At 42.1% G+C, this 25,337-nt stretch overlaps 6 protein-coding genes across 6 annotated transcripts; 4 read left to right on the forward strand and 2 right to left on the reverse strand.

The window, feature by feature from the left end:
* Positions 1 to 1,165: 1,165 nt before the first annotated feature.
* BCR41DRAFT_401448 (hypothetical protein) lies at positions 1,166 to 1,543 on the forward strand (the record flags this gene model as incomplete). Its single annotated transcript, XM_022029221.1, has 1 exon — positions 1,166 to 1,543. One exon carries the CDS (start codon positions 1,166 to 1,168, stop codon positions 1,541 to 1,543), a length of 378 nt encoding a protein of 125 aa, XP_021876230.1.
* Positions 1,544 to 6,555: 5,012 nt separating this feature from the next.
* On the forward strand, positions 6,556 to 7,324 carry BCR41DRAFT_209839 (hypothetical protein). Its single transcript, XM_022019952.1, has one exon. The coding sequence runs from the start codon at positions 6,626 to 6,628 to the stop codon at positions 7,169 to 7,171; it is 546 nt and encodes a 181-aa protein (XP_021876231.1). The 5' UTR covers positions 6,556 to 6,625; the 3' UTR covers positions 7,172 to 7,324.
* Positions 7,325 to 7,452: 128 nt separating this feature from the next.
* Positions 7,453 to 8,611, reverse strand: BCR41DRAFT_426212 (hypothetical protein). Its single transcript, XM_022030701.1, has 2 exons — positions 8,263 to 8,611; positions 7,453 to 8,168 (listed from the first exon to the last, which is right to left on the reverse strand). The coding sequence occupies exons 1-2, from the start codon at positions 8,557 to 8,559 to the stop codon at positions 7,479 to 7,481; spliced, it is 987 nt and encodes a 328-aa protein (XP_021876232.1). The 5' UTR covers positions 8,560 to 8,611; the 3' UTR covers positions 7,453 to 7,478.
* A 68-nt stretch (positions 8,612 to 8,679) lies between these two features.
* On the forward strand, positions 8,680 to 9,318 carry BCR41DRAFT_209885 (centromere protein W). The gene is made up of 3 exons (XM_022019953.1): positions 8,680 to 8,870; positions 8,965 to 9,078; positions 9,182 to 9,318. The coding sequence occupies exons 1-3, from the start codon at positions 8,781 to 8,783 to the stop codon at positions 9,206 to 9,208; spliced, it is 231 nt and encodes a 76-aa protein (XP_021876233.1). The 5' UTR covers positions 8,680 to 8,780; the 3' UTR covers positions 9,209 to 9,318.
* A 10,988-nt stretch (positions 9,319 to 20,306) lies between these two features.
* On the forward strand, positions 20,307 to 23,575 carry BCR41DRAFT_426214 (hypothetical protein). The gene is made up of 3 exons (XM_022030702.1): positions 20,307 to 20,614; positions 20,936 to 23,227; positions 23,467 to 23,575. The coding sequence occupies exons 1-3, from the start codon at positions 20,386 to 20,388 to the stop codon at positions 23,502 to 23,504; spliced, it is 2,559 nt and encodes an 852-aa protein (XP_021876234.1). The 5' UTR covers positions 20,307 to 20,385; the 3' UTR covers positions 23,505 to 23,575.
* A 771-nt stretch (positions 23,576 to 24,346) lies between these two features.
* Positions 24,347 to 24,916, reverse strand: BCR41DRAFT_375206 (hypothetical protein; the record flags this gene model as incomplete). The annotated part of the gene is made up of 1 exon (XM_022026929.1): positions 24,347 to 24,916. One exon carries the CDS (start codon positions 24,914 to 24,916, stop codon positions 24,347 to 24,349), a length of 570 nt encoding a protein of 189 aa, XP_021876235.1.
* Between the last annotated feature and the right edge of the window lie 421 nt (positions 24,917 to 25,337).

Below are 25,337 nucleotides of genomic sequence, written 5' to 3' on the forward strand. Positions count from 1 at the left end.
ACAATCATTGTCATCGTTCATATTCAGCCCTTCTAATTGCAATTTATCCATCAATCAGAAGAGAGAATGGAAAGAGGAATGAAAGTTGTGCATAAATGTGTGTGTGCCTTGAATAACTAACACATCAATACCATATCAATTTCAACGTCAACATCAGTATCGATATTGTCTTGCCTTGCCTTGTTTTGCCTAACCTTGTCTTGTCTTGACTTTTCCTTTTTTTTCCTTTCGATCTCCTCACATCTTTTGAAAAGGCTTTCTGTTTTATACTTCTCATGCATCCTTTCCCGCATGCCTCTCCACTATCCAGTCTAAATTGATCATTATAATTTTATCAATTGGATGTATTATATTTATCTTATTATTGCATCTTATTTCTTATTTCTCTTCTCTCTTTCTTTGTTCTTTCTTGTTGTCTTGTCTTGTCTTGTCTTGACAATCATAATTAACTGATCCGTGCATCCGTCTGTTCATTCTCTCCATTCTATTCCATTCCATCTGTGTTCAACTTCATTCTCTCACTTTTTTTTTTTTTTTTTTTTTTTTTTTTGGTTCCGCCGCGCGAATTCTCATTTATCACATCTGTCTGTGTGTTCTGTCTGGCTTGTTCTGTGTTCACCTTCTTTTTATAGTCACCTTCTCCCTCTCTTTCACACCTCTTGTTCTCTTGTTTTCTCCGCGCAGGCACCACCTACTCCTCTGCATCGCACAGGTTGAACAAGGAGTTGATTCTCTAGTGTACTTGACTCATTTTCATTCTCATTCACTCTCTGACCTTTTTTTTTTTTTTTTTTTTTTTTTTTCCTACTTTCCTACTTTTCTACTTTCCTACTTTCCTACTTTCCTACTTTCCTACTTTCCTACTTTCCTACTTTCCTACTTTCCTACTTTTCTATTCACCAGCGTGAGTGAAGTAAAGTGAATGCACACAATTGTATACATAATAGCGCCTTTGTCAGTCTACCTCCATCATACAGTAAACTGCATAGTCCATTGAAACTGCAAGGTTGGACCAACGCTTGCTGGCAGCAGCATACGGCGCTATCTCGACCCGCCGCAGGGCAACCCACAATCACTCTACCCGGCAAGAAAGAGATTACAAACAATCAAACACTTTCAAAAAAAAAAAAAAAAACCTTTTTTTTCCTCCTTATTCTGGCGTTAAATGTCGACAGCAACTAGCTCTGTCCGTGCGACAGCCTTGCCTAGTCCTTCAATCCCCAGCCCGAGCTCTATCATCACCTCTTCCAATGCCAGCACACTTAGTACACCCACATCCTCGATTCAACAACCTTTTGAGGATTTAGAACAAAAAATAATCGATCTTAAGCGGCATTGGACATCAAATGGACATCCTGGACCTGATCTTTTGTACAACTGTGTCGAATACGCGACCTTCAATCCTCGATCTTGGGGATTCAAGGATCGATCGGCTTATGAGCAAAGCCCCTCCAACAACAAGACTGAATGGATAGTTCCGCGTACGCCTCCTGTACTCTCAGGATGGGCAGCAGGTTTACAATTCGGCCACATGTCTGGGTAAAGTTCTTTAAAGAAAAAAAAAAAAAAAAAAAAAAAAAAAAAAGAAAGAGTCGTGTGAATGGACGGTTAGGGACAGAGGCAGGACACAGACATTAAAGAGTGAGGGAAAGACATTAATTAGAGTCCCAGAAATTGGCGCTCTGCGGCTTTGTTTAGCTGCAGACTCAAAAGGTCTTACAATGCCCAGATAAAGTAACAATGGAGTGAGAAAGGGAGAGACCCCGAGTAAAAAAAAAAAAGTCCCAGGGCCAGCTTGAAGGGCCATACATCAGCTCTTTTTTTTTTTTTTTTTTTTTTTTTTTTTTTATTTATAAAAAAAAGGTACAGCCTTACTGTAGGGCAAAGATCTTTTAACAATTCATTTGTAGCGTGAGAAAAGGAATACGAGCTTTTTTTCCCCTCTTCATGTTGATCTTTAAGATATGGATGATATGATTACGGCCTGGCTTGGTATGGTTGCAATAATTGGCTGTCTTTCTCACTGGCGTCGAGCTGTGTAATCAAGAGGGGGATCTGGGAGTACCATAAAAAAATAAGTAGCCGCCGTAAATAATTGTATCCGTACTTTTGGCGACACAAGCGTTTATCGAGACTTACTTTCTTCACCTGCGCACTTTGTGAGCGTTGATAGCTAATGTTTATGCGGCTGCATCAAAGCAAGGCAAAAAAAAAAAAAAAAAAAAAAAAAGAAAGGAAAAAGCGATCGGTGTGAATGTTTGTTTGTGATATGTGGCAAATGGGATCAGCAAGTGTTGACGATAAGATAGAACTGAGAATTGACGATTGAGAAGTGAGTGAGATGTATCAAAGCACTATCAGTCTTTATTTAATGACGATCCATAGTAGTAAAGATCCCGAGAATCGCCACCGTCAACTATCATGACGGTAAAGACGGGCGCCAAGGTGAAGATAGAAATATCAGAGCAAAAGGAGGCACAAACAGATACATTCGCAAAACGGATGAAGTGGAATGGTGGTACGACAGCAGCGAGGGGGTCGTGTGTGACATCCAAAAGCAAAACATGTGCATCATCATTTTCCGCAATTCAAATTCTCCCTTTCTTGTGCTGAGACGATTATGCATTGCTGCAGTGTATCTCATTTATTTGCTCTGAGGATAATAACTACCACGTTGTTTGGATTGTGTGAATTAATGCCGATTCTTCAACATTCTATTTCGGACAGCCAAAAGCCTGACAATAGACAATCCAGTCATCATATAAGCAACAACACACCAAGCGGCAGATATCCCAATGCAGGAGTGCATGTGTTGCACACCGGCGAGACAAATTTCAGTCAGGTAATGGTCCATTTGCTCGATTAATTTTTTTTTCCTCTTAATCGGACATGTTGAGCCCACATGTCTCTGCTGACACTGATTTGTTCTTTGAATTGCATCTTTTTGTATTTCCACAGGCCCCTCCGACTCCTCCTCTCGAGGAAATTCGTAAGAGCATTGAGGTAAAGTCTAACATCCCCACAACTTTTTTTTTAAAGTTTATCCACACATGGAAAGATGCTCATTTTAAGCACCTATGTGTCGTGGATATCTACTGTCTCTATTGTAGATGATTCAAAGTCTCCCTGTTATTATGAGTCCCACAATCCCTTCCTGGCCTGCGCCAGCTCGCAGTGTCACTGGAGGGAAGCTGCCGGGTAAATTGCCCAAAGCGGCATCAGCACATCATGCTAGCAGTGATGACAGTTCAGAATCAGGGAGCGACTCTGAAAGTTCATCATCGGATGCCGATTCTGAGAACGTTACCATGAGCGATGCAGACGTGCACACTCGGTCAAGGAAACATATCGGGTACAGTTGTTCTACCATTCATGTTTTTGTTTCATCATTGTCCATCATTTTGAAGCGACCATAAACATTGACCTTCTCCTTTTATTCAACCTATATTACATCTTCCCTTTCCTACTTTCCAACCCATCATTTTAAAAATCATTATCATCAACTTTGCTATTATCATCTTTGCTTTCGTCACTCAAAAAAAAAAAAAAAAAAAAAAAAAGTCGGAAGACTGCAAAGCGAAGGAATTCTAAATCAGAGCCCATGGCAGGAAAGCGACCTGCAGGAGCCACTTCAGGAAAGATGCCACCAAACTCTGCTCGATTCAAATATGACTCCCATGCCAGAAAGACATCTATGGGACAGTACTGCTGTGAACTCTCTTCGGCACAGGTGAATGATCTTCCGCGGCAGCACAATGGCATGTCCTTGTCAAAGTCACCTGTAGTAGTTAGAATCAGTATACCCTCCTACTTGCTCCCTATCAAACCCTTACCCGCACCTGAAAAACCCAAAACTTCACCCAGTATGCCATCAAAATCAAAAGCAAAGCCGTTCAGGACAGATTCCTCGAGTGATGATCGGGATATTGATATGGACAGCAGGCGTTCCCGTCGTGACAAGGAGATGGGTCTTGATTCGAGCCGACATAAGGATAGTGAAAGTAGGAGGATTCAGCCAAAGCATAGTGAAAGATATCCGAGCCCATCTAATACGAAAAGCTTGACAAAGCGTGGACGTTCGTACTCTTCAGATGAATCTGACTCTGAGGGGAATAAGAAATCAAAGCTGTCGGCATCGACATCATCAAGAGGCCTCAAGGAAAAGTACTCAAAAGATGATATGCGTTCAGATGCAAAGAAGAGAATGTCCGAGAGTAGTCTGGCATCGATTGCGAGTCCGAGTGGAAGACGAGACTCATCGGCGTCTAATACGACTTCTAAAACCAAAGCAGAGTATTACGACGACAAAGGCTATCGTGGGGATGAAAGACGTTCTATTAGCAGCACTGTTGAAAAGTCTTCTGGGCGATCCAAAGAGTCACATTCGCTCTCACCAACTTTGGATCGTAATAAACGTTCAAAGATGCGTCCGTCATACCACAGTGCTGATGAAGGTGAATTGGATGAGCCTGTGAAGCGCGAACGAACATCTAAGGATTTGAAGTCCTCTAAGAGCCAGCAGGACGCCTTGACCACTCGAACAGATTCAAAGGATAGCAAAGCACGAGCGGATTTGATTCCTGTTCGAAAGCGTGATAACTCTAAAGAGCGCAGCAGTGGATCATCTGACCTCCGTCGTAGGACGAAGGAGGATGATAGCGCGAAAGAGACAAAAGATAAAGCAGCCTATATCGAAAAACCGACTTCTACAACTCTGAGTAAGGAAAAGAAGCATAGGGATGAAGATTTTTCAGCTACAAGTCGGAGTGGAAGCAAGAATGACACAGGCTCAAAGGTGGACCGTAATAGCTCTTCGACATCAGCTACATCTTCTTCGCCTAGTCGGCGCTCTAGCAGAGATGGCCAGAAGGATACTAAAGCAAGAAGTGAAAAGGATGCAAGAGAAGAGACCACATCTTCTACACAGCGAAGCAGTACAGGGAACAAGGACCGCTCTACAAAGGACCGTTCACGAGGTCGATCTCGCACACCTTCAAGGACCCGCTCACGATCCAGGTCGCCTAGAAGTCGCTATGATCGCAATAGGAGCCCTTCTCGCAATGACAACCGAGATAGTAAATCAAACCGCGATCGTCGCGACTATGACGACGATCGAGGCTCTTCAAGACGCAAGCAGGACGGTCGTCAAAGGGATGGCAGTCGAGAGCGGAATGATCGGTCTGGAAGAGGACGCAGCAGAGATCGTAGCCGAGATCGTAGTCGAGACCGCTTTGGGCGTGATAGGAGCCGAGATAGATCTCGGGACAGAAGTCGTGACCGTGATAGTCGAGATCGTAGTGTTGACCGAGACCGAGGAGGAAGTCGCGAAAGGAGCCGTGACCGAAAACGAGCAAGGTCACGCTCACCACGAGATCGTTCGCGTGACCGCGATGGAAGGAAGGACAGTGATCGTCGAAGGGAAGCTTCAGCAACGCCACTTCTCTCTAGCTCTGCTAGTCGGAATGAAGCAAGACTTGAGAGCAAGACATTACAACAGCAGCAACAACAGCAGCCGCAGCAGCAAGATTCAAACAAAGCAGGCTCAAATCGTCGTGAGTCTGAGAGCAGACTCAGCACTTCGTCTTCATCAACCAATGTCAACACCAATGTTATCTCCAAATCCGATCCCAGCTCTATACGGCGGCCATCCCAAGCAATTAAGGAGGAATTACCCTCACCGCCCGCTGCAATATCTTCAAATAACTCGTCAACTGATTTACGGGGACAGCAGGATGACCTTAAGCGACCAGCACCAACTAGTAACTCAAGTACTACGACTGTTAAACGAATGTCGATTGAGGACTACCAACGGAAAAAGGGTAGCATCAGTTCAGACAAAGTAGAGACGCCCAAGGCGATTTCAGATTCGCCTGCTCTTGCCTCTGCAACTGCCACGATGCCAGGAAAATCAATTTTGGGGTCCAAGGAATCAACTCAGAAGACTACTTCCCCCACAGGTCAAAAGCCATCTGGTGCAGGCAACTCATCGTCTTCATCCTCATCCAAGCCATCCTCGGAAACAGCAAGGAAAATTACAGAGTATTACAATACCTTCCGAATGTAAGTATAAAAACTAGATTACGCTCTTTAGGGAAGCAAATACCTATGGCTGTGTGATTGTGTACTTTGTAAAAATTGACTTTTTTTTATTTTTTATTTTTTTTTATTTTTTATTTTTATTTTATAATGAATCATGGATCTATAGGCGTCATGCTGAGGGCATCACTTTCAAACACAGTGCGGATAACGCACTGAAGAACCTGGATAATCCTCGTTTGGGTGCTATTCAGTACTTTTTGAGCGCAATTGAGTTTATAGCTGCGTTCCATGCTAATGACAAGTACCACTCGTATTCTAATCCTGGAAGGCCAGATGTTGCTGTGAAAGAATCTATCAACTCTTGGGAGACTATGCGACAGTTTATCTATGCGTTGACCAACCAATGTCGCTCGAACCATCTTACTGGATTAGATGGTGTCAGGTAAAACATAAATCAATTGATTGTTTCTTTTGATAATAAGTAAATTTCATTTTTTTATTATGATTGTTTAACCTTTTTTTTTTTTTTTTATTATTATTATTATTTTTTATTATTTTTTTAAAAAAAAAAAAATGTAGTGCGTTGATGGAGGTTCTTGTTTATTACAAAGTCTATAGTTACCAAATTATGCAACTGCGGAAAGAAATGTTAAAGAGTGGTCAATTCAAGACAGCAAAGACAGCAACAAGCAAAGATGAGAATGGTACGCCTACAACAGTTGCAATTCCACAGGAGATGGCCAGTCGGATGCTTCAGAACGTGGAAGACTGGGCTCATATTCAGAAGCGAATGGATGATTGTCAGAAGTGGTTGACACCCGATATTGCGCGGGAACAGTTTCCCGAGACATTCGGCAAATGGTGTATTCATCCAGACCAAATTGGACAGGCAGGACCAGATTTTGATCCATATGTGCCTGGAACCACTTTCCAAAAGATTCATTGGCCTCTTGGACTGCACTTACATCTGCATGAGTTGATGGGATTTGTGGGGTCAGCATTGAGTGAATACCAGAGACTCAATAGACTGCAGCACCCTGGTAACGGCAATGGTAAAAATGGTAGCAACAGTAGTGGTAATAGTGGTGGCGGCAGTGATGGCAATGGTGGTGATAGTCAGCGTAACAAGTAGTTTATTATTATTATTATTTTTTATCATCGGCATTCTCATGTTTAAAGTTGTCTCTTTTTTTTTTTTTTTTTTTTTTTTTCTTTTTTTCTTTTTTTTTTAATATCCTCCGCCCCTTGTATTTCTAGGCATTGCTCCATTTCTATTTTCTTTTCACTTTCATATTGCTGATGCCTTTCTGTTCATTCGGTTTATGGTTTCAATCAAAATCGTCTGGATAGAAATTGCTCTATTCACCCATAATACATATTTTTCCTTTCCTTCAAATTTAGTCTATTCGTTTTTTTTTTTCTTTTCCTTTTTTTACTATTTACAAATAAATGTCATTTCCTGTAGGAGCCTGATACCCTATAAACCTTCTGACGGCAGCATCTTTATCTAAAATAGCACCAGGCCACGTCTCATGATTCTCATTATCGACATTATCATTATCATCATTATCAGATTCATCTGCATGTTCATCCCGTGGGATGGTGGCACCAGGAATACTCGGATCTATTCCTATCAAAGCCGATCCAGATGCAGAAGAAGTTGTAGTCGTAATAGATGTCAATGTAGATGCAGATGTAGATGTAGATGTAGCTGTCGTCGTCATTGTGGCAGGAGGTAATTCTTTTGAAAGACGGATACGAATAGTAGGACGATGCCTGGAGACTGTAAGTGGATCCAGATTAGGTTGATCAGGGTTTGGATCCCAGATCTCTTGCTCTGTGATCTGACCGATTTCTGTGAATTGATGAAGAGATCCCTCCATCCGACGTTTTAAAATTTCTGCAACAGTGACGGCTTTAGGGATGGAACGACCTTGGGCTTTAATGGTAAGGACGCCACGAGTGGTCGTCGGTGTCGTTACTGTTGTCGTTACAGGTTTTTTGGAAGATTGGTTTGAAACTGGGTTTGATGTCGACGTTGATATTGAGGTCGAAGATGAGGTTAAAGTTGACGACCCTGATCCTGATCCTGATCCTGATGATGCTTTAGTATTTTGTGCTGATGTACTCTAAAATAAAAATAGAAAAAGAAGAAAAGACATTAGAGATTATTATATTCTAACAGTTGAGGGAAAAAGAATAAAGGAATAAATAAGAACAAACCTTTGATTTCCGTTTTTCGTCTATTGAAGTTCTTGTTGGATTTGTTTGATCTATATTGTCTTTGATATCTTTATTATCTTGATCGTCATGATCAACTTCATTCAAGATTTCGAGTCCACGACTAACATAGACTCGAATCTTGCCGTTGGGTGAGATGACCATGACGCCATGTTGCTGGGGTCGGTTATGTTGTTGAGTACTGATCCCTTCGCCTTTTGTCGTAGAGGTAGAGGTTGAGTCATCATCATTTTCGAATTTGGATCGTGTTGTTTTGGGACGTCGGTGATAATTCTCCATTGTTACTCCTTTTTTGCTGTCTACTTTTTTTTTTTTTTCTGTTGGTTGTCGGTAAGTAGTAGGTAAATGTAGCCGTAGAAAGTTATAATATAAAAAAAAAAAAAAAAAAAAAAAAGTCACGTGGAACATTGTCATTTAAGAATAAAAGAAAAAAAGTTCGTTTTTTGTGTTCCTGACATTGAAACAAAGAGCTTCTGTCATTCCAACCGATTAAACCCTCCATGACACGTCTTTATCCACGAAGCACGCTCAGGAGAATCATCCTAGCACATGAACCGACAATGAGTTTGTCCAAGAATGTGGACATTGAGGTAAAAAAAAAAAAAAAAAAAAAGAATGTTGGTTAAAAAAAAATAAGACCGTATATAGTTCCTGACATTTCTTTCTTTCTTTAAAATGATTAAGCTTTACGTCCTCTATCAGCTGTTTTTACACAGACTTATCACAGAAGCCAGTCGTCAGGCTCAACTCACTCATGATAGCATCATTCAATCCAGACATGTTAGTCGAGCACTCAAGGTAAGAAAAAAAAAAAAAAAAAAAAAAAAGAAAGAAAGAAAGAGAGTCAATTGTGAGTAAATGTTAACTCTGTGCACTAATTTATTTTTCCCCCTCATTTTAGGTGGTCTTGCAACAATTCAAGGGCTAAGTCTGTGATATAGACAATGCTTTGTACTTCTTCTCTTCCTCTTCCCCTCTTCTTTATACCTTACAGAGATAAAAACAACTCCGTATACAAATTTATTCACAATTTCTTGCTGTACTTTTAGTAATAACAGTAATAACAATAAAAAAAATGTAAAATATAAATACTAATGTTAGTCCCCGAGACTACTCCAACCACGAGGACAAATTCATGAGGACTTGTTCGTTGCCAAGGATGATCTTTTGACCAAATAAAACGGGCAAATTTGCCCATGTATCTTTCATCAACTACATGGGTAGGCTAGATCCAGTTCTCTGTGCTTTTTACTAGCAGAAAAATAACCCCCCATTGGACTACTTGTCGCCCAATACGAGGCCGTACAGAAGCAATACTGGTGCTCCGACTTCTCTGTATTTTTTTTCGAAAAACTAGTAAAAACATCTCCATCTCCAAATATACTGTTGTCAAGGCTCGGTTACACATTCTCTTCTGGTTTTCTAGAACTTTATTCATCTATTTATTTTCCAGTTTCATTTTGGGTGAAGTACAGCCACATACGATCATAGGTACTACATCGCAATCCTTGCATGTGATGTTGGTGAGACGATATTGACTGATCAATTCGCTCAACCTTGTTGGCTCCCTACAGCTGCAAGCCTTAGCTTCTGATCCTATAGTTAAGGACTCGAGGTTCGCTCTGTTGGGGAGCACTTCAGACTTGGATATCACTGATGCCATTGTCATGATCTCGTTGCTTGCTTCTTGACTAGTTGGACATTGAGCTGGTCCATCTACAGCCCCACGCTCCACCAGGAGCTTTCTCTCCACCTCGCTCAGTCCAGCTACACTTTGGATACGTGCACTACCAGCATAAAGCACTGTTTGTCTTGTGTTCCACTTCAAGCGGTAATGACATCGATCGCCCTCTTTGATGACTTGCCACATTCGAACAGATGCGTCTTGGGATCCTGCTACTAGGAAGTAGCCTTCTTCAGAGACGTTCCATGCAAGAGTCTGGGGATATCCTCCCGGATGTGGAGCCACAGCCAGACACCTGAATGAGCGTGGATCCCACAATCTCACTGTCATGTCATCACTGCTTGTGGCAATGTACCGGCCATCGGGTGTATAAGCTGCGGCAGAGATCCCCTCGGTGTGTCCCTCAAGTGTATGCAGCACAGCTCCTGATTCAGTGTCCACCACGTTTATTGATCCTTGTTGGCTTCCAACAATCATTTGTGGATCGGATGGTGAAAATGCTATCCAATGTTGATAATCATCAAACTTTGTTTCAAAGCATAGCTCGCCCTTTTCTGTGTTCTGCACCCGTAAACCAGTGCGGTGGTTGAGGAACGCATTTTTTTGGCTGTCGGGCGAGTATATCATGGAGGATTCGAACACATCCTCCAGCTCATACATGAGCTCTCCCGAGTGTGCTGCCCAGACTTTAGTTCTACCCACATTATCACTCGATGCAATCTGGCGACCATTAGGGGAGAACACCACACGTCGCACTATAGTACTATGACCTTGTAGAATACCTATGAGCTGCCTTGTTTGAGTGTTCCACACGCTCACGTCGCCATGGTAATGGCCACAGACGATTAGGTGGCCAATAGGTGAAAAATCTATGGTGAGGATTACATCGTCTTGCTTTCTTTGCCATTCTAAAGTATAGAAGACTTGGCCGGACTGAGTGTCCCAAAGGTGCACACGTGGAGTGTTGTGGCAAGAAGCAAGCAACAGCCCATCATATGAGTACTTGACATCGTGTGCTGCTTCTGCGTGGCTTTGTAAAACATGGATAGGCCGACCTGTCTGGATATCCCACACGCGCACTGTACCGTCCAAGCTGGATGAGGCTATGTGCTGTCCATCCGGTGAACACCTGACACTAGTAATCGACTTTGTATGACCATGCGAATCATGGCTAGACTGTCGTGACTGAGTATCCCACAGTCGTATCGTCTTATCTCTACTGAACGACGCTAGCTGATGGTTGATTGGAGAATATGACACACGATATACTTCTTTTGAATGACCATATAAGGTATTGGTGTGCTGTCCTGATAGCGCGTCCCAAAGCCGAACGGTATAGTCGAGGCTGCAGGTAGCAATCTGCTCCCCATTCGGAGAATATTTCAAGTCGTTGATTATATTAGAGTTTCCCTTTAAAGTATTGATAACTTTCCCTGTTTGGATGTTCCACTGATATGCCTTCTTCCTCGTGAACGAAGCAGCAAGTTTCCCACGTGGTGAGCATTGAATACCCTTTATATCACCGTCATGCTTTAAAGTCCATTTCTTTTGACCCGATACTACATCCCACGCATACAATAAGGGGCTTCTGTCACAACGGAAGATGATTTCTTGGCCACTAGGCGAATATATAGCTTGTGTAACTCGTTCCTGATCGACATGCAGAACGAGGGTCTGCTGTCCTGATATGGCATCCCATAATCGTATCATCTTGTCGTTCGCGCTTGTGGCAATCTGCTTGCCATCGGGCGAATACGTCAAACTCCACACACCGCCACTATGGCCTTCTAATGTGTACTGGAGCTCACCAGTTTGCAGGTCCCAAACTTGCACTAGTTCTTCGCCAGCAGAGGCAAACTGATAGCCGTTTGGCGAGTATACCATATGAGAAACAATTTGTGTGTGGCTTTCCAGGTTATGGATCAATGTGCCTGATGTGGTATCCCAGATCCCAACTGAATGCTTATCATTTCGAGAAGCAATGTGTCGACTGTCCGGCGAGTATACAAGTTGATAGGCCACTTCATAGCCCTTTAATGTTAGAACCTTCTCCCATGTCGATGTGTTATAGACATTGATTGAACCGTCGTCGATAGCTGCTGCGAGTGTCCTGCCGTCAGGAGAATATGATCCGTTCCATACCAGGTCACTTTCACAGAGGAGTGGCCATTCACCAAATTGTACGCCATCCATCTTGGCGTCGCTTAAGTCTGCTTCGCGAAGCCAACAGTTCCGAAGGTTGGTCTTCCTTAAATCCGCTCCTTGTAATTGAGCACATTCGAATATACCGTGGCTGAGGTCTGCACCTGGGATTTGGATGCCCCGCAGGTCCGCTTCAATAAATGTCTCTCCCGCTTTAATCAAGATTGTCATCGCATTGCTTGCTGCTATCCGCCATTTGCTATCATTCTTCGAGAGCTCTACATAGTCATACAGTTGCTGTTTAAATACCGGCTCCAGTCGTACTCGGTCCTCCAAAAACTGCAGGATAGATGGCTCTCCCACGAGGCTTCTCCATACTAAGGGTGAGGCTTCATCTGGTATGGCGGAGTCCACTCCTTCTTCAATCATCTCGCTCTCTTTGACCTCAAAGCTAAACTCTGAACTGACACTCTGTCGACGAGAACTGGGTGTTGCCGTTGCCTCTTCGCCCTTCGTGAGAGCATTCATCACCCGCCGTGGCTCAAAGATCGCTCGTGCCAGACTGTACTCCAGAAGAGAGCGGTGGATAAAGCGATGCTGGATGCCCGTGCGACTCAGCGGAGAAGCCTCACGGAGAAGGTATCTTCCACTCTCTCTACTAAAATACTCCTCTTTCCATGTTCCCCTGTGTTTGAATGGAGAGTAGTTCACCACTGGATTGCCATCTTGATGTTTATATATTGCAGTAGCCAGGTCTGCCAGATACCTGATCCCATTCTCTGCGAACCCTTCATCTGATAGTGTCAGAAACATTTTTCTGTCTCCCGGCTCCAATGTCTCACCTAGCCGTTTCTTGCCTCGCTCCAGCCACTGCTCCACAAATTGGTCATATAATGAGATGCGCTTGATTTGTGTGTTGGTGGCATCTTGGCTTGGGTCAACCATCCGAGGTAATACCTCCAATGATAGAGTTAACAGGAATGGATTCTTCACAAGTTCATGTAGACTAGGCACCATCTTTAATGCGCGCTTGTAATTTTCTACAGGCCAAAGCGGATCCATAGCTGCAACATACTGCTCAACATAGTCATCGATCTGGGATTCATTGAAGGGTACGATCATAGCCTCTGCGAATAAAGCAGTATCTGTCTGGTAGTTACGGTCTACAGGTTGGAAACGATCTCGGTAGTCAGATCCAAGGTACTCACTACGACAGTTGATCACCATCTGGGATTTCCATTCACCGGGCTGGTTCAACCGGTTGGTCACATACAAGTTGCTGGTCTGCTTGCTCTCATCGTATCCATCGCAAATCAAGATGAGTGATCGGGCTGTCTTCAGCTCCTTTATCTGTGGCTCGGAGAAGTCATATTTTCGAAGTTGCTTTGCCACTAAGTCTCCTTCTGGACTGTCGATAGCTGCCAGATTGATATACAGTGGGATCCGGCCGTGTTTCTTCCTATAGACCTCCCACAAACTGCGCTCCAGTGCACGATTGAATGTCGATTTACCTATTCCTGAATCACCTTGGACTAGCAACACCTTTTGATCACTGTCCAAGAACTCTTTAGCCTTGTCCATCAACAAGAATAGATCTTCATTTTGCGCCTGAGGGCTTGCTTTGGCGTACTGTGGGATATAGAAGCTTCGGTCATCCCTGTCCTTCATCCGCTGTCTCCTGAGTTGTCGTAAACTGTTCTCAACATCAGGCTTATTCTGTACACGGTCTAGCAATGACGGGGATGCGGGCGAAGGGAGAGAGATAATGAGAGGATACTGATGCTCAGGTGACTGTAAACAATTACTGTAGAACCACTGTTTGTTGGTATCTCCATCACCAGCAAGTTCCCTTAGAAGTGGCGCTGCGACTAGAGACAACGCATGGCAAATGTGTAAGGATCCTTGCTTTCTCTTAATATAGATGTAAAGGATCAGACACCATGTTTACTTACTTTGCGGGCCATTCTCTGATGAGGATACCAGTCTCTTCAGTATAGTGAGGATCCATTGTTTGATATGTACATGATGACCCCAGTCATTGTCATTCCTGTAAATCTCACCAAGGAAAGCAACGGCGCCTTGACGAACATCCATAGTCCACTTTGTGTCAGTTGCAAGCTGTCCCAGCCGCTGGCATAATCCCCATTGGAATGCTGGGTCTCTTCGGCAAGGTACCTCACACACAAGAGTCTTGAGCTTAGCGAGTTCCTTTGCTTGAATGAATGAATCAATTCCACGCAATGCTGGATACCATGCTGTCTTGCGACTAAAGCTGCAACCCTCTTGCATACACTCCAGGAATGTCTCTCCGTCCCCGTGGATTGATGTTGCTCCCTTGTACAGACGCAAACTCGTGTTGATTACATCATTTACTGATGGGAGCTTCCTTTGAATATGGCCTAGTTCATTCACGAAAGCATTCATATCTACATTTTTGACAGCGCTCACTGCTCCAAACACTCCATGGAATACAACTGTTGTACGTCTCAACATCGCCTGTATTGGGGTTTCGTCATCAGGGATATATTCCAATGCTTGAAAAGCATAAGCTGCATGGTAGATCAGATAAGGATCTGAGCTACTTTTTAGTTCTTTAAGATATACTGACAATGGTTCATGGAGCTGCTCTCGCCTCAGACCTTTAACTTGATTGGTGACCATGGCATCGAGGACGTGCGAGATGGTGGTAGACAGGCGATAGAGATGATTGCCAGATTGGTTATGAGTCTTCTTGAGGCGAGTACTGAGGATATCGAGGATTTTGACGAGATCGTCCGAGTCGAGGTATCCAGGTGGAGCACACTGCATCAACTGAGCCAAGCCTTCCAGCAAATGGGTGTCCAACAGGATGTTCTGGCTTATCCCGTTAGTAAGGGCCATGAGCACTGTCCTGAATTGATTAGGGTTAAGGACTGGAGCCAGAGATACAACCTCAGCGACAGTAGCTTCTGCCTTGATCCCATCGCTGATGAACATTGCAATCATATCTGATACTAGGTTGCGCAGTCGCTCTTGCTCGTCATGGTCGTTCGAGATGGCCAAAACCCACTGTTGTTCATGATCATTAAGGTCTGTGATCGGGTTAAGAGCAGTCGGAAGTAGTTTGAGACAATAGACGAGCTGAACAACATCATCGAAGTGTTCGTCTAGATCTGGCAAGCTGTATCTAATGATTGTTGGGGCGATATCGTACTCGAATATTTTGTCCGGAATGACTGCAACACTGTATGCTGTGGCTTCTACCTCTTCGATTACATTCATCCTGGTATTGGTGTAACGTCTTCCTTGTTTACTATAGATGCTAAGATTGCTGTTGCTGTTGCTGTTGCTGTTGCTGTTGCTGTTGCTGTTGCTGTTGTTACTACTATAGCTATAGATAGAACCAACAAGTGACGGTGATCCTTGAAGGACGATGTTCTCTTGAGTATAACCCCATTTTCCTGCTTTCCTTTCACAGCATCGAGTACCATCCAAATGACCCAGGCGTTCAAATGATCGTCCAAGCTTACGGTAGGCTGTAGCGACTCTCTGACACAATGCCTTGTCTTCATCACGAGTTGAAGAGACGAGAGTCTTTCTCACAGATCGATGGATCCGAGAGAGAGTGGTGACTGCATCCAGACATATCTCCAAGACAATATTGTCGTCATCATCGTGGTCTATTCTCCGAACATCCTCAATATAAATGTTGAAAAGCTTCAAAGCCTTGGATGGTGAGAGAATGCTTCGTGAAGTATATATACTATTAAACATGGCTGCTACTCTTATCTACTTTCCCCTCCCGGTGATCTATTCATTTCAATAAAAAGAAGAGTCATTTAAGGATGAGAGTGCTACTCCAATTAAAAAACCATATTATTCATTTTTTTTTTTTAACAAGATTCAGTATAAATACTTGTATGTATGATCGAAGGATCGAGATGGGAGCCGAGAATAAGGGAGACTGCCCTGTGAACGAAAGATGTTACTACGTGGGAAAGAGAGAGGGAAAGAAGAAAGAAAGTAGGGGTGAAAAAACAAAAAAAAAACAAATAAATGGCATTAAGAGTAAATTAGAAAGTAGGAGGAGCCCATTTGCTGTGAAAAGAAGGTTTACTGATTTACTAAAGCATCGCTGCACTAGTTTTGAAAAAAAAAAAAGAGCATTTGATTTGTCCTCGGAGTACATGTGTACATTGTCCATGTTTAATTTTCAGGATAGTCACCGATTCACCTGATCGTTGGGCGTTTGGTTTGTGATTATGTAAATAACATGGGCGGGGGAGGAGGAGCTGCGGACGTCACTTTCGGTCGCACATTCCACTGCCTACATTCAAATAGAGCTCCGAGAATCGAATAGCAATAATACACGTTTTGTAATGTTTTAAAAAAATAAAATAAGGTTCGCCATACCATCCTTCATAGAAAAAAAAAAAAAAAAAAAAAAAAAAAAGTTGGTCAGATGACTAGCTACAAACATCGTGAAATTGTTGGTTGATAGTTCAAAGTACACGACCTTGTAGTATAACTATCGATCTTAGGGACAGGGCAAATGAACATTGACAGTTCTAGAAATAACTTTGAAAAAAAAAAAAAAAAAAAAAAAAAAAAAGCTACAGCGATACATGGTGACGACCATCGTTAGGCAACTCATGAGCTTATGATGCATCTGCACTCTCCGATAGCCGTATCAAAATTAATAAAGGGCTTGGTAGCCCACAAGGCCAGATTAAGAGGATATATTCGTGTATGAGGACATTTCAATTTCTTTTTTTTTTTTTTTTTTTTTTTTTTTTGATCGTGGAGTCTACCCATCTTTTAGCATTATTCTACGCTGGCATGCACAAATAAAGTGATAAAATTACACATTCCTATACCCATTCGCACCGAGTGCAACGGTTAGAGAGAAAAAGACGTGGTTCACTGTTCTGACTTTCTTTGTCAAATAAAAAGGGATAAAGATTGCTTATCGTAGTAAACCTGTTAGAGTTCAGTACAGTTCTGGTCCTAACCAGATCCACTGAATGCAGCGGTAGCATAGGTGGCGCTAGGTCCTATTCTTCAATAAACGTCTTCTATTTCCAGGTCCCGAGGTCCAAAGTTGCAAGCCCATAGTCATGGTGATAAGGTGGTAAAAAAAAAAAAAAAAAAAAAAAAAAAAAAGTGATACAGTGATCAGCACTTTTGGATATTCCCATTCTGGTCTCCTTACCTCAGTCCACTACCAGGTACAAGCAAGGTGTTTCTTCCGTTCCACTGATGCCTTTGCTTCGACAAGGCCACTGAGGTTCTTGTACTATGGCTGTATGTTTGAAGGAGATTTTTTTCTTTATGGAATTTTCGGTCAGGGTTGGTGTGTGGCTAGGAAAGAAAGTAGAGTCTGATGTTTTTTTTTTTTTTTTTTTTTTTTTTTTTTTGGTGTCTAGCCTTCAACATCTGCCACATGTTACTGAAGTATAACTCTGGATATTACCTGTTTATCTTTGAATGTGTCTTGACAACCTGACCATGTTAGAGAGGAATCGAGACCCATAGTTAAGATCTAAGATCAGGATTACTCTTCATCCTCTGTTGAAAGGAAACATCAAGGATAATCAATGAGTATCTCCAAGCAGTAAAAAAAAATAGAAATAAAAATAAAATACGAAAAAATTGTGAAGTCAATTATTGACTGGGATACGCCTAAGAAAAATTAAATTAACAATGTCCCTGATGGAGACGCGTTATCCAAGAATCCAAAATAAGGCCAATACTTGTTTTAGAGTTGAGATAAAAGCTATAGAGTTCCCCAGCTGTTTCTATTAGTTCATATATATATATACAAGTAGTTTTCCTTTCGCGTGATCTTATTACTACAGTTATTACAGACTTTTTTTTTATAACCTCTTTGTCGATCTAAAAAAAAAAAAAAAAAAAAAAAAAAAGCCCTTGGACTTTTTGGACACTAGGACACTAGGATACATACATTTTATAAATGATTCTAGTCATGATATTAATTCCGAAGGAGATGATTCTCCGGCGGAGGAAGAACAAAAAAAAAAAAAAGGTCTAAGGTGGATCAGACCACAAACTTTATTCCTCCAACGGAATTGAAGAAGGGGTTCAGGTTTATATTATAGCCGTAAACAGATAGACCAATACAAGGTTAAGATAAAACTCATTGCCAAGGAAGTTGATCGGACCTTTAGTTCATAAAATACGTTAATAAAAAAAAAAAAAAAAAAAAAAGTAAAACGTGTTTCTAAAGGAGAGGTGCCATGCCAAGAAAACGCCTTGAGAAAAAAAAAAAAAAAAAAAAAAGACAGGAGGATGGCATGACATAATATATACATACTATACTCTGATCTAGGAAAGCTTAATAATGAGATACAACAGATAAAGAAAATGTAGCGCCACGAAAAAAAAAAAAAAAAAATTGGCAACAGCCCACGGATCACATAGCATCACATCGGGCAATGGGGGTTAAAACGAGTGTCCAATGCGTGGATGGATAAACAAATAACAAATAAGATTTAGATGATGCCACCAATTTAACCTAGTGGTTAAAGATGGTATCCTATATTAAAATAAAAGCGATATATATATTTTACATTTATTATTTTTGCTATGCTCTGTCTGTTTGTCTGTAATAGAGCCTCTTGGCGTTTAAGCCTTGGCATTCATTACAAAGCACATGGTCCCTTTTTTTTGATATTTCCGAACTTGATCCAGCGGAGAGAATAGAGGATGTCCAATTGATTTCGTCCATGAGCATCAAAGACCGACCTACAGTAATGCAATTTTTTTAAAAAAAAGTTTTTTTTTACATTTGAGGGGGGAAAAAAAAGCCGATTTATTGCCTCGTGTCGATTTTCAAAAGAAAGTCTCAATGCTCCACGTATTCATTAGTCTTGTTCAAAACAATGCGCACGGGCAAGCAGCAGCCCTCTCTCCCTCTGCTTATTCTCTAATTGCATCAAAAAGAGCGTAGATTATAGCCTTTACTATTTACTTATTCACTTTATTTTTTTTTTCTCACGAGCTTAGTCCTGGGAGTTTCCGGTAACAATAAAAGGATTGATGATACACAGGGTGACGAAGGTTATTGGCATAGGGTTGATAATGTGGACAGAACAGCCCAGGCCATCCACGGTCAGAGAGTGTTTACTAACAATATACAGCAGATCCTAGGCATTCGCTACATTGTATTCACAACTGCTACACCTTGGAAAGAAGGTGAGGATGAACTGAAGAATGAAAATAAAGGAAAGAAAAAAAAATCTTCCTCCCAATTGGATCTTGGCGAAGGTGGTCTTTAATTTCCTAAGAACAATAGGAAAGTTTAACGTTAGATGCTATCATTTAGGCAATGCAATTATAACGACGGAGCAGATGGAGCAGCAGATAGAGCAATAGAGTCGATCGACTGATTTTCTAGGTACCACTCAGCTGACTACAATAGATTTTTTAAAATGGAGTCGTGTGGGCTTTTGTTTTTTTTTTATTTTTTTATTTGTTATTTTATGTTTTAAAGAGGAGCCAAGTATTGGATATATTGCCAAGTGCATACTGTATCTCGGTGTGTGTATTCCAGGGTGATGAAGGGGATCTTGCGGGGATGCAGACACGCGTTGTTGATGGATCTTACTTTCAACTTTTTTTTTTTTATTCATGTAATTTATAATTAGTATAAATAGTATACATACACAAGATGGCGGATAATTTTTATATAAATACATCAACAGAGTTGCTTGATCATCTTCTAACCTCAACGACCAAATCCCATTGCAGAAAGTAGATCATCCTCTCACTTTCTTTTTCTTTTTCCTTTTTCCTTTGATCCCTTCTTGTATAAGGCTCTTTTTTTTTTCTTTTTTTTTTTTCCTACTTTATTTTTATTTTCTTTTCGTCCTAAACTTCTCCCCAAAGTTCATATAGATATCATCTTCCTCCAAAGATTCAAATAAGGGGAAAAAACAAACCTTTCACACTTTCCGTTACTTCAACTTTTCGCATATATATATTTTTTTTCTTCTCCTCTCCGCCCCTGCATTCTACATTTCTCTTTCTTTTTTCTTTCCTTCCATCAATCCCTGAACTCCCCCCCCCCCCACCCTTCACTTCTCTTGCTTTCCTCACTCTCATTTTACGCTCTACAAAACATTCCTTCTCTTTCAATCTCAGGAACGATCCTCTTTATCTCTTCGCCTTCTATATATTCACATCACAAAAAAAAAAAATCGATTTATCACTTTATGAACAAAAAAACGATAAAATACATACAACCATAATATATACATCTATACATATACACATTTACAATGTCTGCTCATAAGAATACTCCTTCCTCCTCCGATCCAAAATTCAAATCACTTACAATCCATATTGCCACGGATCATGTTGGCCCCCATGGCATGCCTCTTGTCTATGGCTCTACACCAGACAAGCTTGGAGTTATCAAGGGCACAGTCAAGTTCGCAACCAACTATGATTGTCGTGGTCGTGATATTGTCATCATGTACGAAGCAAAAGCAGAGGCCCAATGGACAGGTAAAGGAGGAAATAAAATAAAGTATAAAAAAAATGACGAAAAAAATAAAAAAAATAAAAAACAGGTTGGGCACTTTGAATTACAAAAAAAAAAAAAAAATCGGGCCTGCTTTTTATCCACGGGTATTAGATGATGCCCCATGATACTGCTCTCTCTTTCTCTCTTCTCTCTCTTTCTCTCTCTTTCGTATATATCACTTGATTCTTCTCTTATTTACTAATATTCATTTCTACTTTTTTGACTTTCATCCACACTCTGCGCAACGCGCATGCTTGTTGCATTTTCTCCGATTTGTTTGTTTCCCTCATCACTTTTAATAGCATTAGAAAACAAAAAAGTTGTTAACCATCATACGGAAGAGATTCTAGGTCACCAAATCTGGCATTTCCCACTTGAGCATACCAAGCCTGGAGGATTTACAGTAATTGCTGGTGATTATGAAAAAGAGTTTGAAGTCCCTCTGATCCACCCTTTGGCCCTGACCAGACCATCAACCCCATTACTGCCTGGTTCTGTCAAGGCACCATTCGGCTCTACCGCAACACATATAGCACCTGTTCCTCAATCCCCAGCTCTGTTGCTACCATCCAGCAGTTATAGTCCTAATGCAAAGATAAAATACACCATCCGTGCCATCCTTCACAGACCATTCCCCTGTATCAGTGACATTGAAGCCTCGCAGGAAGTTTGGGTATTACAATCCTGCTTAGCCCCTGCTTCACCACCATCTCCGCCAAAATCCCCCTTGCATTCCCCTGCATCACCTCGTTCGCCACACTATCCTAACAAGGAGGAAAGAAACAATGGGATTGAGAAGGCTACTGATCAACCATCACCATCACCCGATCTCCAGACACAATCATCGAAACAATCATCCCCAGCCTCATCTGTCCTGACATCCCCATTCAATTCTCTGACCGTGCCTACGAAGGCTATCAAATCGGCCCTCAATATGCTCCCGACTATTGATCTCTCGCGTCCAAAACAACTGCTGAGCTTCTCGATCCCCCCATTGTCGCCCAAACCTAACCCGCCACCTTCTCCTCCCGCAACGGACAGAGAAAAGGCCTCGACCGAAGGCTCGAATGGTGATGCAAAGGCTAGTAGTTTGGTTGCATCTCCGACTGCAGAGGTGTCACGACCCCAAAACTCTGTACTACCATTGTCCCCTAGCACATCTGTTTCGTCGTCATCATCACGATATGACGAACCCGAGTCTGAGGATTCGATATCGGATGATGAGAATTCGGCCAACTATACAGGAGTGTGGGAGCCCTTTGGGATGGCTTACTCTTGCTCGATCCCTTCAGAAACAGTGCATCTTGGACAGACCGTTCCTCTGACGATCCGGTTCAAGCCAAATAGGCGTAATCATCGAAGGAGACATGATGGGAAGTCTAACAAGTTTGGATCTGGATCGACAGCGGATCAGGAGAGCAGTGGCAATGGTTCGGCTCTACCATCGAATGATTCGACGTTCCCCCAAGGACCGCGGTTTGTGGTCAAGAAGGGGATTGTGAGGGTGGTTGAGCACACGTTACTTCGGGAGGTCACGGTGTTGCCGACGACACCCAAGCTGAAGAAGTTGTCATCGCCAAAGTCCACGAGCTCATTAAGGTCTCCTAGGATGAGTCAAGAGTCCGTTGGCACGAAAAAGCAGCGACATCAACAGCAGCAGCAGGAGCAACCAGGACAGCTACATAATCAACAAGATGGACAATCCGTTACTTATGAGCAACCGACGACAACGACAACGGCTGAGGATGGAGGGGCCAATAAATTGGGGACGAAAGCGGGGTTGAATAAGAAGTCGAGTCTACCACAGATGTATCAGGAGAAGACGTATAATGGAAGCCATTCTCATCTGTATGATCTCTTACAGGATGAGGCCCGTCAACCTCATCAACAACACTCCAGGTATCTTTCAAGCAAGGAGTTGACGACGCAACACCAACAGGAACAGCAACAACAACAACAGCAGCAGCAGTCTCGGCAGAATGAATCTCTGGAAACTAGACGCAACTTTTTTTTCAAGCCAAAGCGACATAGCGTAGACTTTACTCTTCAACAAAAGTATGAGCGCTCTTCTCGGGAAGGACAAAACAATAACAATAGTATCAACGTTAGCAAAAATCATTCGGGTTCGAATTCGAATGCTCGGATTATCAATAGCATTGAGGCAAAGTTTAAGACGGATGTAGTGACACTTTATTTGACTATGCACCTGCAGAAGCGAGAGAGACAATACCAGCGCAGTCTTTACAGAGCAACAGTAAAGGATGAAGGCAAAGGAAAGCATGCAGAGGGATTGTCTGAAGAAGAAGATAATGAAGATGAAGATGAAGATGAGGATGAAGATGAAGATGAAAATGTTCGAGAGCGTCGACATCAGGAACGTTGTTCAGATCTGGAGAGAGGAATATGGCAGACAACGGTTCCGATACGACTTCCGGGTCCTGCTGAACTAGCGACGTTTACGGAGACGAAGCATATTGCCAAAAGACATAAGCTCCAATTGATTCTTCTGTGTGGACTGGTTCAACAGGATGGAGAGGTAGCCGTTCCGGCGAACATCACTCCACCTGGAGTGAACAAAGAGTTTAGACTTGAGAGTAAGTTTTTGAACAACAATAACAACAAACATCAGCTAATGGACTTGCCAGCCAATCAAGCAAGAGTTTTTTGCTTTTTTTTTTTTGTCTTGTCCCTTTTTTTCTGTTTGCATCTTCCTCTCTCTCCTTTTTTTTTTTTTTTTTTTTTTTTTTTTTTCTCTTTCTTCATCAAGCGTTAATGGAATTGAATCTTTATAATTAATTCTAATTTTTTTTTTCTTTTTTTTTCCTTGTTATAGTGGATCTTCATGTCACTGGACCTCGTGCACCTTTGTAAAAAGCAAATCTTGACTGGTTGCACACCACATACAATATATATTTATACATTTACATATAATATATACACACATTTATATATACAGTATTTATATCCATTTGAGATGGAGGGATCGAGATAAAAACAATAAAAAAAGCATTGTTACACTAAAACGTAAATAATACATCTTGATTGACGCGATGTGATATGTATAGACATAGTAGACATTGATTGACATATAGATATTGATATAGATCGATATACACCCAAGGATGTGTGTCCCACATTCGTCCGGCGGCATATATTTTGCAGGTCGTTTTTGCTCTCTTGTCTGCGACTCACAGACCCTTGCGATGTTCTCAGCACCAACAGCATCTCGATCAAAGTATGCTTTACAATTTCGACAGTACTTGGATCGAAAAGGAACATTCTCCAATATACTGTCGCAGTGAGGCCGTGGACACTTGGCAGATGTGTAGTATTCATGACAACCTGCAATGGGGTAGTCTAGAGATTTTGCCTGTTCGAGCCGGATTTAATACTCGTTAAAAAAAAGACTCAAAAATTAAATGTCATTGATCAAGGGATTTTTTTTTACCTTTTCAACAAGCTTCTTCATCAATATCCCATGCTTCGATACTTGTCCTCGGTTTGTCTTGAATGATCCTAGTCCAATACAGATCACCGCATTCGTATTGGCATCTCTTCTTCTTCCATTGCTTCCGCCCGCAAGCTTCAGAATTGCCTTGATCACATAATCAACCCATCCGTTCTGTGCTTTTCTATTATCCCAGCTATTCCGAACAAACCACCCGTCATTATAGAAATCGACAAGCGCCCTATATATAGTCTCCTTATTGTCGTCACTGGTCCCATGCTGCCTGGGTGTCATATTTAACTTCTACATTCTCGAGGAGACGGGATCTCTGCTTCCAGTTGATCTCACGCCGGGGACTGGGACTCACCGGGGACAGTGGATTTGTGCTCGATGTACCTTCTTCAGCTGCTTCTTCTCCCTCGTCGCCATCTAAGAATGGTTCATCAACTTCCAGCAAGTCAATATCGCTGATACCCAGCAAGATATCGTCATCTTCATTTCCGTCGTCGTCTCCATCATCACCACCATCGCCTGCACCATGGCCTGAAGACGAGGATCCCTGCTGAGCACTTGAAGAAGCCTGGACTGCTTGAGATCTTTGAGTATCCGAAGGTTGGGCAGCTTGCGAACCTCTACCTCTTTTTTGCTTCGATGTGTCATAGGCAAGAAGTGTTAGGGTAAGGCCGTTTGTAAAGAACGATGTCCGTAGTTTCCTTCTAGGGCCATCATCAGATTGCAGTCCAACGTCCTTGTATCCTTTCAAGGAAAACAGCTCCTGCAACAATATCCCCTTGTGGTTAAGGATCTTGTCCTCTGCAGCCCCCTTGGTACTCATGTTTAGTTCCAACGATTGGACTATTTCCTCTCGAACTGTTGGGTTAGACCATAATACTCATGAAGACTTTCGCATGACTCCATTGTCCGCTTGGGGGGCCTCATTGTATCGTTTATTGATTGATTGATGTGATATAGTGATGATAATATTCGTCGTATGATTGAGGCAATCTGAGTTGATTCGTTCTACAGCCTGACTAACTTGATCTTTTTCTGTACAGCTCGACGAGACTTGATTTGTCGCATCATTTGCCTACTCGTCTTCTTGCGTTCCCTTGATGTATTTGGGTTGATAAACACTGCTAATAGAGTTTGTTGGGCCTGTTGAAACCAGAGGGAACCACAGCAACATATCATACCCAAGGTGATACAAATATCTCTGTTGGAGTGAGTGGTGAACTGTGTGTGGTTCAGATGTAGTG

This window comes from Lobosporangium transversale, assembly GCF_002105155.1.
Source record: "Lobosporangium transversale strain NRRL 3116 chromosome Unknown BCR41scaffold_62, whole genome shotgun sequence".
NCBI lineage: Eukaryota > Fungi > Mortierellomycota > Mortierellomycetes > Mortierellales > Mortierellaceae > Lobosporangium > Lobosporangium transversale.